Below are 18,760 nucleotides of genomic sequence, written 5' to 3' on the forward strand. Positions count from 1 at the left end.
GTCAAATGATGTGTTTCCTTGTGTGTAGAACTTGACAAAATACTCACATACCATTTATGTGTATTTGTAATTAGTTGCACCTGGCAAAATGTCTCTTTGTGCAAATGCTTCTAGTGGCACACAGCACTGATCCATGCTAATACTGGTTGCTCTTCGGTGAAACAGCTGGGGGGCCTAAATCCTACATTAACCTTAGCCTGCCATCTGCTGGTAAATAGGATGCACTTTATATCCAATCCTCTAAAATGTCCCTTATACTCAATGCAGTGATGCATCATCAAAAAAGTTTAAGTTGTCAAGGACAATATAGAAGACAAAGGAAAAAAAGAAATCAAAAAGGCAGTCTGTTCCACAGATAGATATTTTGAGATGAAAATCGTGTTTAACATTGTGGTTACATAAACATGTCTCTACAGTTATCTCATGTATTATCTCATTGGTAATCTATGATTATGTTAAATGTATTAAACGATACAGACACATATATGAATAGATGCAGAAATACATATTTTAAACTTAAACTACCACCTAATGAGAAGAAGGTTAATGGAAATGGGTTTATTCACATCAAATTGCAATTGTTGTCTTTTAAAGCTGCCTTGTAAATCAACCAGAACAGAAGTATTGAATCCACAGCTTTTCACAACTCCTGCCTTGAATTTCACTTAAAATATGCAAATGAGTTGGACGCAAACACAGCAATTGTCTACCTAAATTATTGGACCGTAATGGGTTTCAGGTGAACAGGCTGCTTTCCTGCGTAACCACATGGCACACACCTGCCTGACCTCGCTATTATTGTGAAGAGTGACATGTGAGTGTCAACAGGTGTAGATGACAATTACACTGGTAATGAATGGGGTGGGATCTATGTAATCTAAAGCCAAATAAAAAGCAGGTCTAGAGAGACAATTGTAGTGAGCAATTTGCCTTTAGTGGGGAGGGCTAGTCAGATCTTAGCAATGGGGTTCAGAGCTTGGCTTAGTGTTGTTTTGGTGCTCTTTGGGATTGGCCTCCAGATTCAGGCTAAAAGACTGCCTTGGTTTTATCGTGAGGAGCAAGACCGATCAGGTCTTTCTGACTGGTCTGCACATAGTCCGCTACAGGAGGACCATGCTGAGGAATCTGTTGGTGATTCTTCGCTGCCAGAGCCTCAGAGTACTGTTCAGGAACCTGTGCGCAAAGAGCTCAAGGAGCCTGCTCAAGAACCTGTTCCCCTTCAGTCCAAGCAAACACTGCAAGGTCCTGTGAAGCAAACCTGGAGGTTCCCAAAGATGCCAGAGAAACCCAAGGAACCTGAAGGGTCAATTGTGCTTAGGGAGCCAGTACCAGCCAACTCTGTGGCTGTGAGGTGTGGGGAGGCTGTTGTGAAGGTGGAGGTGAACCAGGACTTCTTTGGCACTGGCAAGCTGATCCATCCATCAGATATATCTCTTGGTGACTGTGCTGTCACAGAGGTGGATCCTTCTGATCAGGTTCTGGTCTTTGAATATGGACTTCACAGGTGTGGCAGCAAGCTTCAGGTACGGTTTCTACTTTTAAATACTAAGCCAACATGACTACCGTGTAGGGTTTTCACCATGTGGTTAGTGTTGCGTAATCTATAAAATGACTAACTCCTCAATTTCCCTTCATAGGTGACTGAAGATAAACTGGTGTATAGCTTCACCCTTATTTATGCACCAAAAGTTCTTGCTGGAATTCCCATTTTGAGAACAAAAGGTGCTACAGTTGACATTCAATGCCATTATCGAAGGTAATAATTTCAGTTCTTACTAGTGCCAGTAGTTGAGTGCCTGTTTGACCTGTTCTCATTGCAAGGCAACATGGGAGACCCTTAACTCTTGTGCTTCATATAACTCTTAGGAACCACAATGTGAGCAGTGCTGCCGTCATGCCCACCTGGGTCCCTTTCGCTGCCACTAAAGCTGCTGAAGAGGTCCTGGTCTTCTCCTTGAGACTCATGACAGGTTTGTGTAGCTGAAGTGCAGGGACTCAAACTGCTGCTGAAGCACAATGAACTATGCAAATCAGATTGGGGGGGACAGGAGATTATGGGGGGTTATGGACGCTGTGCCATCTTTCTGCTGGCGTAGAGGTGTTTATGACTCGCTTTTTAGAGGTGTGTGTGTGTGTGTGTGGCCTATTTAAAATGGTTTATTTTTAGAAATCTGCAAGTCCTTGTGGTAAACCTGGTATGTACTCAAGGCTCTTCATTGTTTACAGATGACTGGGAGTTTGAGCGTACCTCCAACACTTACTACCTGGGAAACCTCCTGCACATTGAAGCCTCTGTGATCCAGTACAACCATGTGCCTCTGCGTGTGTTTGCCCACTCCTGTGTGGCCACTGCAGTCCCTGATTGGAACGCATCCCCCAGATATTCATTCATTGAGGACCATGGGTGAGGAAGGCTCTTGAACCTGATTATAACCTTAACAAATTCACTGTTGCCTGAGTGGCTTTAGTTATGTGATCTTAAATTCTAATACCACTTCTACTGTAGGACATGGGTCAAATTGTTTTGATCAAGACTAATCCATTAACCATGGCATAGGATTTGTTTGATCATGTGTTTTTCCTCCCTGCAGGTGTCTAGTTGATGCCAAGCTGACTGGTTCTGGATCTCATTTCCTGCCCAGGGTTCAGGATGACCGGCTTCGGTTTGAGCTAGAGGCCTTTAGATTTGCCCAGGCAGAGGGTACCAGTGTAAGTAAAGGGAAATGAGAACTACATGCCTTGATCCAACACTGATCTAACCTGGGCGGTTTGTGTTCCCTCCAGATCTACATTACCTGCCAGTTGGTGGCAACTGCAGCACCAATAGATTCTGACCACAAGGCTTGCTCCTTCTCTGATGACCAGTAAGCAAATTGCCAGGACTATTTCCATTTTCCATTACTAAGAGTGTCTGTGCTAACTGTAGCCCTCTTCACAGATGGATCAGTGCTGACGGTAATGACGAGGTGTGCCGCTGCTGTGAATCTTCCTGTGGACCAACCAGAATGACTCGGGATGTGTCTGCAGGTATGGAATTTCGTCCAGCTAACCCCCCCCCCCTCCTTTTAATCTGCATGTTAATATTGCTCTTCTCTCCACAGATGAACAGTGGGTGTCTGAGGCAGTTTTGGGGCCCATGCTGATCAAGGATGCGTACTGAGATGTTTGCCTTTGTCTGCATTTTAAATAAAAATACCTTAATTTGTCTTGACATCTAGTTTCTGGGCTGCCTCCCCCCCCTCATATTCAAACATTTCCATCTGCAGACTGATTTCAGGGATCATGTTCATAGAATGGTCTCACCTGACTGCCATCTGGTAGGCTTACTTTGAGATGTGGAACAATTGTGTTTTGCTCACTATATTAGCATTGTTGGTACCCTATAACGGGTGTGTTGACACATGTGGCATCAACATGGCATATGTATGACCAGCACAGGGCACTGTCAACACTGGTGACAGTCCTCTGGGTAAACTCCTTTAACGCTTTTGAGGTCTGCATCATATTGAAACGTCAAGTTCTCCCCTTTTTCAGAAACTGTTGGTTGCATATTTGGCAGACAAGGCCTGGGATTGTTCTTCTCTGCAATGAAACTCTATAGCTTGGTTTCTAGTTTCCTTAAATGTGGAGTTTGACCATTTCAAATAGGAACTTGAGACTAAATGTGTTTAGATAAGAATGTAAATGGACTTTGGAATTGTATTCGCTAGACAAGGTGGATAACGTTCAGGTTTGCATAGGGTATAGTGTGACTAGGGTTGATTGACAAGGGTTGGTTTGATAACTTGCCCAGACAACGTTACGTTTTGAACCCACAGCTCTTCACATCTCACCTTGATTAAGGAGGGTGTCCATTTTTTTAAGTTCACATAACAATGGATGGAAAGGGCCCTAGATTGGCATTTTATTTCAAATATTCATAAATATACCTAAAATATACAGATGAGTTGGATGGAAACTACTAATCCAGTTAAAACCTGATCAAAATAATTGTATTTAAAATGCCCTTGATCAGCTACAGCAGGTGCATTCAGCTAATTGGGAGAGTCAGTGTTTGTCAGGGAAAGCAGACATGCTGTGGAGGAGCCCCAAGAGCAAGACCACTAAGTTGTTCTGTTACCATAAAGATAGATAAGACTAACGTTAAGACAACTGCTCTTGTCCAATGTCTTGAACAACCTTCTGCATAATGACACCATTTTGATGAAATGGTATTAAGATATTTTAGCATAGACTGAACAGATTTGTGTTGGTGGGAAATGTTAAATTAAAAAGGCTCACATTCAAAAGTCCTGAAATGCCTCAGAATTCTAACAGGGTGGACACGCACATGTTCTGCTATACAACTGTTTTTAGAATTCAGTTCATAATTGTTGAATTCCAAAATAGATCCCCAGATACTCCTACAGGTATCGCTAGACATTTCACACATTTTTGGATTAACCATGGCACACAATATGACCTTTTATCTATGCATTTTTTTTAGTTTTACGTTGGTTCATGGACAACCAACTGATGTATCTTGCTTCTTTATAAATGTTAAATGGAATGCATTTAAATAGTTCATAGAGCACTCAAAGCGCTTCATATGTTAATGCTTCAGACATCTACCCATTCAGACACCAACGGCGGAGGCTACCATGCCCCCTGTTGGGTGTTCAGTATCATGCTCAGGTACATTTCAGTCAGGAGTCGTCAGAATCAAACTATCAACCATTCAATTGTTGAACGATTCCTCTACCTCCTCTACCCTTATCGCCCACACTCATTTTAATCACTTATTTAACTAAATGGTTGAAAGAAAATAAATAAATACTGTTAAATCCCACAGGAATCCACATCCTAACTGTTAATCCACAGAGAGAACTCATCTCTCTACTCCAACACAAAACAGTGGACAACAAGTGATCAGCACAAATGCAGAGAGAGAGAAGTCTTTAATTAATTGATACATAAATGCTCCAAAGGTTCCATCTAATGTTCACACTGATTATTTTACCAGATTAAACCTGCTGATTAGGAATAATTCAAATTTTCTTGGAGAAAATATCCTTGCTGCGTGGGTTTCCATCCAAGTTTTTAAAGCAATTTATAAACATTGAAATAGAAAATCCTGAGTGGAAACACCTGAAATTCAGATAACTCTTGTAAGTCAAAGAAAAAATGAATTCACTAGAGGGGGCTGAATGTATTCGTTGTCCTTTAAATCTGCCTTGACAAACTCAAGTATTGAATCAACAGCTTTTCACAACTCCACTCTTAATAAGATGAGTGTTCATTTTTAATTTGCATTAATCGCTGATGGAAACACACACATACTTTTATTTTGTTTAGCCACATTTTCATGAATTTCACTTCAAATATGCAAATGAGTTGGATGTGAACCCAGCAATTGTCTTCCTAATTGATTGGACCTTAATGGGTTACAGGTGAACAGGCTGCTTTCCTGTGTGACCACATGGCACACACGTGCCTGAACTCCCTATTTGTGAAGAGTGACATGTGAATGTCAACAGGTGTAGATGATAATTACACTAGTAATGAATGGGGTGGGATCTATGTAGTTCAAAGCCAAATAAAAAGCAGGTCTAGAGAGACAGTTGATCCAAGCAAGTTGCTGTTGGAGTGTTGTCAGATCTTAGCAATGGGGTTCAGAGCTTGGCTTAGTGTCTTTTTGGTGCTGTTTGGGATTGGCCTCCAGATTCAGGCTAAACAACTGCCTGCCTGGTTTACTCGTGAGGAGGAAGACCGATCAGGGCTTTCTGAATGGGCTGCATATCATCTGCTAGGGGAGGACCATGCTGAGGAATCTGTTGGTGATTCTTCGCTGCCAGAGCATCAGAGTACTGTTCAGGAACCTGTGCGCCAAGGGCCCAAGAAGCCTGCTCGAGAACCTGTTCCTCTTCAGTCCAAGCAAACACTGCAAGGTCCTTTGAAGCAGCCGTCATGGAGGCTCCCAAAGATGCCAGAGAAACCCAAGGATCCAGAGAGGCCATTTGTGCTGAGTGAGCCGGTACCAGCCAACTCGGTGGCTGTGAGGTGTGGGGAGGCTGATGTGCAGGTGGAGGTGAACCAGGATTTCTTTGGCACTGGCCAGCTGATCCATCCATCAGATATATCTCTTGGTGACTGTTCTGTCACAGGGGAGGATCCCTCTGCTAAGGTTCTGATCTTTGAATCTGAACTGCACAGATGTGGCAGCAAGCTTCAGGTACTGTGTACTTTAAATACTAAGCCAACATGACTGCCGTGAAGGTTTGACTTCATCATGTGGTTAGTGTTGCGTAAACTATTACACAAATCCTAACAAAATGACCATGTGCAAAACTTTCCTCCATAGGTGACTGAAGATGAACTGGTGTATATCTTCACCCTTAAGTATGCACCTAAAGCTAATGGATCTCCTATTTTAAGAACAAACAGTGCTACAGTTGACATTCAATGCCATTATCCAAGGTAATAATTTCAGTTCTTACTAGTGCCTGTAGTTGCGTGCCTGTTTGACCTGCTCTCATTGAAATGCCACATTTAACTCTTGTGCTTCATATAACTCTTAGGGCGCACAATGTGAGCAGTGCTGCCGTCATGCCCACCTGGGTCCCTTTCGCTGCCACTAAAGCTGCTGATGAGGTCCTGGTCTTCTCCTTGAGACTCATGACAGGTTTGTGTAGCTGAAGTGCAGGGACTCAAACTGCTGCTAAAGTACAATGAAGTATGTAAATCAGATTGGTTGGGGTGTACAGCAGGTTAGGATGGTGATTGACACTGGGCAATCCTTCTGCTAGAGGTGTTACTGTCCTGCTTTTAAAATGTGTCTGGCCTATTGAACTAAGTTTATTTTTATAAGCCTGTTCTGTACCTCTTCTACTTGTGTACTATTGATTGTTTTCAGATGACTGGGAGTTTGAGCGTGCCTCCAACACTTACTACCTGGGAAACCTCCTGCATATTGAAGCCTCTGTGATCCAGTACAACCATGTGCCTCTGCGTGTGTTTGCCCACTCCTGTGTGGCCACTGCAGTCCCTGATTGGAACGCATCCCCCAGATATTCATTCATTGAGAACCATGGGTGAGTCTCTTGAACCCTATTATAACCATCTGTACTTTAGCACAGTTGCCTAGACGGGTTCAGTGTAGTTTTGTGATCGGTGTCTGAAATGCTGTGCTTTGAAACCGCCTTTACAGCAGGATCTAGTGTCTTAAACTGTATCTGTTGGCAAGATTGGTGTACTGGCTCTTGGCATGTTCAAGTTTTCAATGAACTGCTTTAACCATAGCAAATATTCAATTGTTTCCTGCCTGCAGGTGTCTAGTTGATGCCAAGCTGACCGGCTCTAGATCTCACTTCCTGCCCAGGGTTCAGGATAACCGGCTTCGGTTTGAGCTGGAGGCCTTTAGATTTGACCAGGCAGAGGGTACCAGTGTAAGTAAAGGGAAATGAGAACTGCATGCCTTGATCCATCACTGATCTAACCTGGGCGGTTTGTGTTCCCTCCAGATCTACATTACCTGCCAGTTGGTGGCATCTGCAGCACCAATAGATTCTGACCACAAGTCTTGCTCCTTCTCTGATGACCAGTAAGCAAATGGCCAAGACTTTTTCCATTTCCCATCACTAAGAGTGTCTTTGCTAACTGTAGCCCTCTTCACAGATGGACCAGTGCTGACGGGAATGACGAGGTGTGCCGCTGCTGTGACTCTTCCTGTGGACCAACCAGAATGAAACGGGATGTGTCTGCAGGTATAGAATTTTGTCCAGCTGAGATTCAAAATATATATATATATATATATATATTTCAGTTTTTTTTTGTTAAAGTTTTGCTTTTCTATCCACAGATGAACAGTGGGAATCTGAGGCAATTTTGGGACCCATACTGATCAAGGATGCGTACTAAGATCTGAATTTTAAATAAATGCCATATATTCACATATGGTGTCACAAATCTCCATATTAATTTTTATTTGGGGGTGTGGGGGGGATTGTTGGGCTCCAGCTTTCTATTAAGGCTAAGGTTTGTACTCCTGGACCTTTTTTGAGCATTTTATGTACTTTTAAAACAAATGCTTGTGCTGTGCTCATGCACTCAGAGCCTTTTTGACATGTGGCATCAACATAGTGTGAATGACCAGCAGAGGGCGCGGTCAACACTTGAAGTCCACGTATGGCTTTTGTTCTAATTTAGATTTTTGGGTTTTCCATTAGCTGTCCATTTTGTTCTTAGGGCCTCATGGGGATGGGTGTCTAAAACAAAGGGTTAACTTGTTTTTAAAGTTTGAGATTTCCCTTCTTCCAAAAAAAAACTAAAAAAAAAAAAAACCTGAACTTGGTTATTGGTGTTGATGGGACGATTCGATTAAAAGTCTCCCATTTGAAAGTCCTGGAATGCCTTAGAATTCTAACAGGGTAGACAAATACAGATATGTCATGGTATTAAAGATTTAGACAACCGCTCTTTTCCAATGTCTTGAACTGCCTACACTAAATGTCACCATTTAGCTTGAATCTAACTTTTAATTTTACCTCTACACATATGTATCCCCTGCACATCTGTTGTAGGATTGTCTGCCAGGGTTAATCCATAAATATGACTTAGCTATGCATTTGTCATTTCTGTGTTGGTTCATGAACAACCAACTGACGTATTGTGCTTGTTTCTAAAGCACTCATTCAAGTAAATGGCTAAAAGAAAAATAAATGAATACTGTTAAATCCTACAGGAATCCACATCCTTACACTCAATCAACAGAGAGCATTCATTTCTACTCTAACAGGAAACAGTGCACCGCAAGTGATCATTACAAACGTCAAGGGAGAGCTGTCTGTTAATTATTGCTGAGTAAAAATAAAATGGCTGCCCATTGTCTCGCTGTGGTAGGGGGTTTGTGAGAGCCTGCAGAGGGGAGATGGCTTCAACAGAGTCCCTGTCATACACACATGTTGAGTCATTGTGATTCTAAAGCAGTCGAATGGGATGTGGGTTTACCAACTTGGTCAATGTACCAATATGTATCAATAGCTAATGAGAATCCCTACAGTCGTTAAGGGTATTTTTAGCTCTGAGGATGATCGGAGTCTGCTATCCACACTGAGGAACAACAGCTGATTATTTTCCTCCAGTGAAACATAAACATCCTGATGTTTCTGGGAAGATCAACAAATAAGGTAAAATGGACAGGCAGGGGAATGCTCTCAGCTAATTGTTTCTGTTCTGACTAATTCTAATCAATCATAATTAGTGTTTTTCATGTCTGGGCCCGGTGGAATCACTCAGAAAAATTACACATAAACACACACAAAAGCGTCTCAAATCCTGCCCTGTTAAATCAAACACACACACACACACACACACACACTGACACTCAGACAGCTTGAAGCTGCTGTGCCACTGGCTGTGGAGTGTGATGCTAATGATGGTAATTAATGGAGCCTGACAGCACAATCTGCTGCTCATTGTTTCCTCATTGGAGGATCTGTTGCTCACATTGGGCAGGCTGCGGGGGATGCATCTAGGGACAGAGCTGCAAATCCTACGGAAAGGGATCTAGGGGGAAGACTTAGTGGGGAGAGAGGTGGCAGAGGAGAGGAGACAAGGGAGCAGATTTGGATATTGGTGTGGGCTGGTTGGGGGTGGTGGTGTTTGACGGGCTAGAAGAGCCACTTCTGCCCCGGCTGATCCCCTGGGTGCGGATTAGCTTCATTAGGACTCGACACCCTCGCAGTCAAAAGCAACTGTCAGCCACTGTCAAAGAACATAGGGCACAATATGACAGTCCAATGCTGTGCCCCCTAATGCCACCCAGGTCCCTGTGGTGTGTGGCCCCCCTCTTCAGGTCCCCTCGAGAGCCCACTAGGTGTTAAACACAGACGAGATGAGAAGTACATCATTAGACCTGACTGCTGCTCTTATACCACTTTTCATCTTCATGTCAGCTGGTGTTAACAATGGTCAGAGGAATACCCCGCACTTTCCTCTGCCCGTGACCCCTCTGCTGGTTTGCCATTCATTGACACCGGAATGCATTATGCAGGATTAATAATAAATCATGCAATGCCACTTAACCCCAATACACATAAGACGTCGGGTGGTTGGTTGGAGGAATACATTGCATTATTATGCAGTGATTTGAGTTTTAATGAGGACTTTGATACAGATTAAGTAAACAGCCTTTCCCTGCGCTTTAACAATATAACAGCTTTTTTGTGTGTTCCTGAGGCTATATGAAGAGCAACATGCCAACAAAACCAAGGTCCAGGGAATGGATTACCAAGGTTTACAAAACGGGGGAAAAAATTGTAAGTGAGTTTGTGTAATAGTGCCTGCTAAATTATCAAGTTTGAATATATGTTTGTTGCCCAAAAGCAGGCTGTGACCTTGGCAAGCAACATTGTCCAGAGGCTAAGGTCCTTTGTGGTGCTGTCCATGTCATCCAGTAAGCAACAGTGAGATGTCCAGCAGGTCTTACTGTACTTTCAGTCCCAGCTTTGAACAGAGGATCCACTCAGCTCAGGGCTAAGCGCAGAACAGAAGCCAAGTATCCATGCAGCTCAGATGGGCTTTGGCCTTTGTGGCCCCCCAAGCCAAGCACAAAGCTCGGCTGAGACCAGTCTCTGCAGCCTTCCAAGCGGGACCCTAAGAAACAAAAGAGCCATTAAAAGTACAAACAGATTAGTGTGGTTTTAAGGAGACAACCATGTGGGGATATTAGGCCCCTGGAAGGCCTCAGTAGGTGGATGGGAGACTGAAAGACAGACTGGGCACATCTGTCCAACCTACTACTGGTTAAGGAAGGTAGGGGGGACATGGCAATGTCCCCTATGCTCATCCAGCCCCTTGAATTCTTTGTTCTTGTTATTCATTAAAAGCTGAAATGGATCCCCTGAATAACAAATGTGAATGTCCCGGTTCTAAGCTACTTATCAGTAACCCAGACGTATATTGGGGACAAACCCATGTGGCCAGAGTTTGTCAATTTCTGGTGAGACTGCTGGAACATGGAAGGAAAGAGTGTAAGATCAGTAATTTTCCATTAACCATTAATCATGTCATAACCAAGTTAAAATATATACTAACATATTGACAAGTGGGCTAATGACACCGGAAAACATACTCATGTTAGGAAAATAGCTATTCTTTCACAGAGGGTGAATGCTGCTGATGAGATTGTCAGCATGATACTTTCTTCTGTGATTTTCCCAGGAGAAAGAAAATCGTTGAAAGTGTAAGACTGGAGTCCCTTGTTTTCTGAGAGATTTGGTAAGAAAGCGAAAAGCCTCTTAGCAGATATGTCGTGTTTGGTTTTGGTTTAATCGATCAGCAGTGTTTGCTGTTTTAAATCTCCCCTTTGTTGCCCATCTCAAGAGGACTAATGATTTCTTTGAACTACCGACATCCACACAGAACACATTGGTGCTTGTCTCCACAGTGCATCCATGAGTGTAGTCACATGCTAACCATGTATAATCATTCCCCCATCAACTTACACCATCTGGGGAGACAACAAACATAGTTTCCCACAGGTCTGTCCAGATACACATCACAGCCTTATCCACATGGACCCATCTGTTCAGTACAGTCATAGTGGCCTCCTGGCTTAAGCATTCGTTAGCCATTGACATATCTTCATAGCAAATTGAAATGTTACAATATTATAAAAGAAACTGGACTTCAGCCATTTAATATCCCAGCCAGATCCACACGGTCCAGCTACTGATGTGTTTTCATTTATACTATGTGATATGAACATATGCTAAAGCAAAGTTACATTTTATATGCTATGATGTTATGAAAGAGTTCTGCTATACCTGGACTGCTGCCATTTCAGCTAAAAGATCCATAGAACAGCCATAGTGTGGAGAAGGGTTTAATGTCTTTACTTTTTTGGAAAAATGAAATCCCCCAAACATTTAGTTTTCCTCTCACATATATTATTGTTGGACTTTATTGTACTGTATGTCACTGTAAATACCTTAAAAAATAAAGGCCGTGAACTATTGTGGACCTTCTTTAGAATGTTATTTTTACTGCACTTCTCAAAACACAGGTATGACACAGGATCAAACTTCAATAGAGGCACTCATGACTAAGAAATTAAGTTATAAATGGGCTAATTTGGATAAAAGCATATTCTTTATGTGGAAAATAATGATTCTAACAGCAAGAATAATAATAAAAAAGGTTCCATAACGGGAACTTCAGCCTGAAGACACAGGGGCCTTAAAGCACATAGCTCTGTCTGTATGGCCCTGGCAGAAGGCCTTCTCAGCATGAAGCCCATTTTGGGTTCTGTTGCTACTTAGAGCCTTATTAGGATGAGTTCAGGCCAGCCAGAGCCTGCTGGCCGTGGTGAAAGAGAGATCATATCGGACCCACCACAGCACAGAGGGACCTCCCTACTGAGGAGTAAACATTGCTACAAATGGCAGAGCCAGGCGGACAATGCCAAAGTGAAAGGAGCTAAATTAGCTTGAGGCTAACGCCAGTTTACCAACACCTGTATTAGTGCGCTAGCACAGTGGGGAGTGAAGCAGACAAGCTCTAATCCCTGGAAAAACCCAAACTGCCACTCCCACCAAATCAGTATTTGCATATTCATCCCCCCCCCCCCCCCCCTTTTGGAAGAAAGTTGCCAACCTGGAGAAGGCAATTTTTTTTTCTTTCTTCTTGTTTCGTTGATGGCGGGGGTTTCTTATTCGGTCACTTTCACTCTCACTGCCTGGGTGGCTCGGTGATTATCTGATATCCATGTTGATGAGTGTGAGGTGTGTGTGTGTGTGTGTGCAAGGGATTAGGGAGCATTAGCGCCAGTGTGTGCTGCTGTGGACACACTACATTCCCCCGCTGTTACAATCAGGTCTAATTTGAGGGGTGGAGTAGACGGGGAGCTCCATTAGCCTGCCGTGTTTGCTCAGGAATCAGCCTCCGCTCTGGCTCCCCAATCTCAGGCGCTATTTTGTCTCTTTTGTGGGATGCTGTGGACAGAGGGGAAGAGGGAGCTGGAGGCATGAGGTGGGAACAGTGTGGAGGAATGTTCCTGTCTAAGGGCCCCGGGCCCGGAGGATGTTCACAAAGCTAATCTGATTCGCCAACAAAGCGCGCAGATCAAAGATAGACATGTAAGTGCTCAAGTGGACTGGGTGAGAATAGTCGGAGCTGGACCACACTCAGTCAGGCCTCCATGCTGGTCGGTGTTAGCATGTTCTCACACTAAGAGGAGAATCACAATGCTAAGTATCTGTGCTTCACCAAAACCACAAAGAGCCCCAAAGCAATGCCACACAGCTGCTGACAACTTATAATATTACTGACACCATATGTCATTCTTGTCAGCCCAACAACAAGTAAATAATGTACATGTGAAGATACACTTCACTACTACATGCAGTATTCCCCAATATGTGAAAATCATATGAGTATCAGAATTTCTATAGAACTGTTTGTCCGTTTAATGCTTCTCTGAGCACATCAAATGATAGTCTGACACTTAAATTGGAATCCATTTCACATCAAATGCTGTGTTCTGTTCAGTGTAGACTTCTAGCAGCTGTCAGGATATATGGCTTTCTCCGTGACTAATACTGTACTCCACAATTATCATGCCAAATTAATTCCAAACTGAAAACCAAACACTAAAGCCCTAAACCGTTTTAGTCCTCTTTGATGACCAGAAAAGCCCGGGGGTCACACGGCGGACAAAGCACAAATAGCTGCTGGTTAAGGACAGGCCCAATTGGCATGGATTACAGTCAGTACAGCTGTGGATGTCTGCTCAAATTCACAGTCCATGTAGCTTATGAAACTGTCAGGACACACAAACACTGTTTGTCTGGCAATGCTTGACTGTGAGGTGAGCCATTTTTCAGTTCATTAGTAACTGAGTGGTTTTTCTACAGCCATGATGCAGTGAAATGAACTGGAACAATGGTTATGATATTTTCACTTCGAGAGGATTAACTCTGTTTTTTTCAACCTCTCTCGTCCTGCCATGATCCTGCATGTTTAGACAAAAAGTATGCAGTATGCTAGAAAGGAATACTGCAATGTTGGCGTGACGGCTGACAGATGTCTTTATATACAACCCGGTATGCTTAATTAAAATTAAAACTGAAAACAGTGATTTGTAAATTCTCTTTGAGCTGTATTACATTGAAAACAATACAACAGTGCATTATTTGATGTTTTACCTCATGAATGTTACATAATTCGATTTCGATGCTTGCAACATATTTAAAAAAAAGTTGGGACAGTAAAGCATTTATCACTTTATAATGTTGCCATTCCTTTTTGCAACACTTAAAAGATGTTTAGAGACTGAAGACAACAAGTGAGAAAGTCCTCCAGGTGTAATTTTGTCCCATTCTTCCTGCAAACTAGTCTTAAGGTGGGCAACGGAATGGGGTCTTCATTGTCGCATTTTGCGTTTCAAAATAAGCCACACATTCTCTATTGGGGACAAGTCAGGACTGCAGGCAGGCAGGCCAGTCCAGCACCCGCACACCTTTCTTCCTCAGCCATTCCTTTGAAATGTGTGCAGAATGTGATTTTGCATTTTCCTGTTGAAATATGCATCGGCTTCCCTGGAAAGGATGTCATCTTGAAGGCAGCATATGTTGTTCCAAAATCTCTACTTTTCGGCATTAATGATGCCATTACAGAAGTGTAAGTGACCTTTGCCAAGGGCACTGACACAAGCCCATACCATGACATACCCTGGCTTTTGGACTTGTTGCTGGTAACAGTCTGGATGGTCCTTTTTCTTCTTTGGTCCGGAGCAAACAGCGTCTATTTCTTCCAAAAAATACCGGAAATTATCTTTAAAAAATCTTAGCCCTGCACGAGCCCAAATTATCTTGTAAAATCTTGTAAAACATTTGTCTTTTATTCTTGTTTTTGCTATTTGTTGGTATGTTATGTGTTTTATATCCTATGCACCAACCACCAAGATAATTTCCTGTATATGTAAATATACTTGGCCATTAAAAAGAATTCTGATTCTGATTCTGAAATACTGATTGGACTGACCACAATACACGTTTCCACGTTTGTGTGATGGTCCATCACAGATGCCTCCGAGCCCAGAGAAGCCGACAGCGCTTCTGGACACAGTTACCATAAGGCTTCCTTTTGGCACAGTAAAGTTTTAACTTGCTTTTATGGATGTTGACAAAGGTTTCCCAAAGTAATCCAGAGCCCATGTGGTTGTATCACTTATAGATGAATGATGGTTCTTGATGCAGTGCCGTCTGAGGGATTGGAGATCCTGGTTATTCAGCTTAGTCTTGCGCCCTTGCCCTTTACGCACTGACATTTCTTTAAATTCCTTGAATCTTTAATAATGTTATGCACCAAATCTCTTCCTATCTTTTATTTGAGAAACATTGTTTTTAAACAAATCAATTATTTGCTCATGCATTTGTTGGCAAACTGGCGATCCTCTGGCCCATCTTTTCTCCTAAAGGACTAGGCCTTTCCTGGATGCTGCTTTTGTAACAAATCATGATTACAATGACCTGGTGACATCACTTGTTTCAAATCACATAATTTTTCAATTATTGTACCTCATTACTACCCTTAAATTGCCCCATTCCTAACTTGTTTTGGAATGTGTTGCAGGCCTGAATGGCAGGAATGGATGTATATTTACAAATCAAATGAAGTTGACCAGACAAAACATGAAATATCTTGTGTTCATACTGTCTGCAATGAAATACAAGTCAAGGTACATTTATAAATCTCCGCTTTCTTTTTTTATTTGCATTTTTCATACGGTCCCAACTTTTTCTGATTTGGGGTTGTATTTATATAATATGTCCTCTTTCTTACACAACACTGCAGAACATCTGAACATTAAACTGCTATAAACCAGAACTGTAAGTCACTGAGCCTGACACACTTGACAGCAAAGTGTCTCAAAATAAACATGACACACTGAACATGACACATGGAGCATGACACACCGATGCATTTTTTCAGCAAAATATCAGAAAACTCATCAACAACCTAACACCTGACTCCTTGACTACATGTGTGTATTATTCTTCAACTCATATTAACACTACATCTCAGAACAGTGTGATGTCACTCTGATGTAATTCTTCTCCATAATGACATCACCCCTTAATTCTTAGCTTCGGGCTGTGCTTTCATATGAGGATCCACAATGAGCCCCTGACTCCTCCTCTGACCGAGGCAGACACATTGTTCCAACCTGACTTTCTGACGCATCACTGACCCATCTCCCTGAGGAGCAGCGCCACTGCGTCGGCTAGACGCTACAGTTTAGCATCAGTTTGATTTTAAGTGAAGATCGGATCAGATGTCAGGAACAACCCCCCCTGGGCCCCGACCCTGTCAAATACCCCTCTGTGCCAATTAGGGGTAAGACAGGGGCAGAGGGGATGAAGGGAAGGAGGTACACATGCTACCCCAGCCTCAGAGATGAGTCTGTTTGGGTCGGGGGGCTAATGGCTAATCAGAAGGGGCTTTAAGCTCCTTATCAGGCCTGGAACGGGGGGAGCTCAGCTGGGAATTGCGCTGTTGCTTTCCCCCTGCCTTGCCTTGGTAGAGAACATAAGAGCCAATAAAGTCCACTGAGTGTTCTGTGTGGCTGTATTGGTGTTGATTGTATTGTAGAGGGTCCCAGTGGAGACGAGGCTGCCCGAGTGCCAGACGTGATGCAGGAGGTGACGTCTTTGATAGGCAAAGTACCGGGACGGGGTACAAAATGGTGACAACTGGGTCCATGTGGTGTTTACCAGAGTTTATGCATGTCTTTTCAAAAACAAAATGAGTCCGAATATTTGCTTCGGCAGTGTTGTTGAAAAAAAGATAATTGTATCAGGAAATAAAAAAGATAGTTGAAAAAAATGCAATTGTTTTAAAATGAATGTATAAAAATAGGTGCAATTAATAATAATATGTCGGCATGTATTGGAGTGAACAAAATGCTTCGACACCAAATTAAATAGTCAGTATGATATGTCGATTATTATCCTCCACAAAATACTCGTCTCCTTTGAAATATTGGGGTGAATGAACAATCATGTGCTCATTAGGATTTAAATAACCCTGTCAAGAGATGGGACCTTTTGCCGTGAGCGATCGCGCTCACAGTCACTCGCTGCCCCTCTGCGCCAGTCCTCTGATGCTGACGTTATTGATCACTCAATTTATGGCTCTGTGTCCCCTCTCTGACGGCTCCTCTGTCTCTGCTGTCATCTTCCTTTGAGCAGGGAGGCCCGGGCGGGACAGGCCAGGGGTGTGTGGGGACGACACAGGGTTTGGCGGGGTCACCCGCCGTCTGTTGCTGCCTCTTTAGATGTGTTTATGTGTGTGTGTGTGTGGGTGTGTGTGTGTGTGTGTGTGTGTGTGTGTGTGTGTGTGTGTGTGTGTGTGTGTGTGTGTGTGTGTGTGTGTGTGTGTGTGTGTGTGTGTGTGTGTGTGTGTGTGTGTATGTGAGTTGGGAGGGGTCATGTGTGAACGACGTGTATTTAGAGCTCCCAACTGTGTGTGCATCTGTGCCTGTGTGTGTTTGTGCATGTGTGTTAGATTACATGTGTTTCTCTATGTGTATATTTGTGCGTGTGTGTGTGTGAGTGTAAAATAGGGGGAAGCAGGTGGGGTGTTGACGTGCCCGGAATGGGGCGTATGATGGTTTTGAGCAGCAGTGATATGTGTGTGTGTGTGTGTGTGTGTGTGTGTGTGTGTGTGTGTGTGTGTGTATGTGTGTGTGTATGTGTGTGTGTGTGTGTGTGGATATGGATGCATCCATGGAGGAGGAGGAGGAGGAGGAGGATGAGGGTCTGATGGGTGACTGTGTGGAAGGGAGGAGCTGGTGGTGGCTTTGGGTGTGTGTGTGTGTGTGCGGGTGGGAGGGTGTGTGGGTGTGTGGGGAGTGTCATCCCACTACCGCCCCCCTTCCAATCCGGAATAGAGCGTCCCCTCACCCTCCACACCCACCCAACTGTTTGGCATTCAGCTGTGTCCTTCTTTCACCCACCCTCTCTCTCTCCCTCTCTCTCTCTCCTTTTCTGCTCATTCACAGTGCATTGTTAACAAAACAGTTTACAAACCTCGGCTGGTACATTATCCCCCATGCCACGGTGGGGATTGATTTAGGCAAATGGATTCAATGAGGGGTGTGGCTGTGTCTCCTTAACAAAGCGCCACATGGGCCTACTCTGAATATTCCCTTTCTGTGCCATTTAGTGCTCTCTCCATACATTAAACGCCAATTATGCCCCTTCTGTCCGCGCAGGGCCGAGGCGAGAGGAGCGACTATGATCTCCCTGCATATGCATGGATGACACATCCTTATGGAGCCGTGCAATGTATTTAAAGCCTTATGAGTGGAATGCTTGACTTTCATAAAGGCCAGAGGTGGCCGGTGACCATAAAGGTGCCGATTTTTACGGTTAGGCCCAATATATGAAATTAGAATTGAATGGGCTGAAGGACAGACAGGGGCCCCGTGCTGGAGCGTCCTCCATCTGAAGCCCAATAAAACTGAGACAAGCAGGAGAGTGCCGAGCTCTTGTAAAAAAAAAAAAGTAAAGAATGCCCGAGATGGACGAGGAGAAGCTGTTAAAAGTGTAAGGGTTGAGCCTATCGGTGTAGTGCAAGACAGTCATCAAATCACACACAACAAACTATGCTCAGCTCTGTTCAACCATAGAAAATGCCTATAAAACCCTAAAACACGTCTTTAATACATATTTGCCTTTAGAGAGCGCTGTCAGTGTAATTGTTGTTGAGTTTCACA

General features: G+C 43.4%; 2 protein-coding genes across 2 annotated transcripts; both read left to right on the forward strand.

Moving 5' to 3' along the window:
* Positions 1-962: 962 nt before the first annotated feature.
* LOC308368857 (zona pellucida sperm-binding protein 3-like) lies at positions 963-3,160 on the forward strand (the record flags this gene model as incomplete). The annotated part of the gene is made up of 8 exons (XM_080843139.1): positions 963-1,523; positions 1,638-1,756; positions 1,867-1,970; positions 2,227-2,404; positions 2,592-2,709; positions 2,785-2,864; positions 2,939-3,027; positions 3,102-3,160. 8 exons carry the CDS (start codon positions 963-965, stop codon positions 3,158-3,160), a joined length of 1,308 nt encoding a protein of 435 aa, XP_080699265.1.
* Positions 3,161-5,644: 2,484 nt separating this feature from the next.
* LOC308369128 (zona pellucida sperm-binding protein 3-like) lies at positions 5,645-7,896 on the forward strand (the record flags this gene model as incomplete). Its single annotated transcript, XM_080843470.1, has 8 exons — positions 5,645-6,211; positions 6,341-6,456; positions 6,558-6,661; positions 6,893-7,070; positions 7,307-7,424; positions 7,500-7,579; positions 7,654-7,742; positions 7,838-7,896. 8 exons carry the CDS (start codon positions 5,645-5,647, stop codon positions 7,894-7,896), a joined length of 1,311 nt encoding a protein of 436 aa, XP_080699596.1.
* Positions 7,897-18,760: the final 10,864 nt, after the last annotated feature.

This window comes from Sprattus sprattus (assembly GCF_963457725.1).
Source record: "Sprattus sprattus genome assembly, chromosome: 8".
Taxonomy (NCBI): Eukaryota; Metazoa; Chordata; class Actinopteri; order Clupeiformes; family Clupeidae; genus Sprattus; species Sprattus sprattus.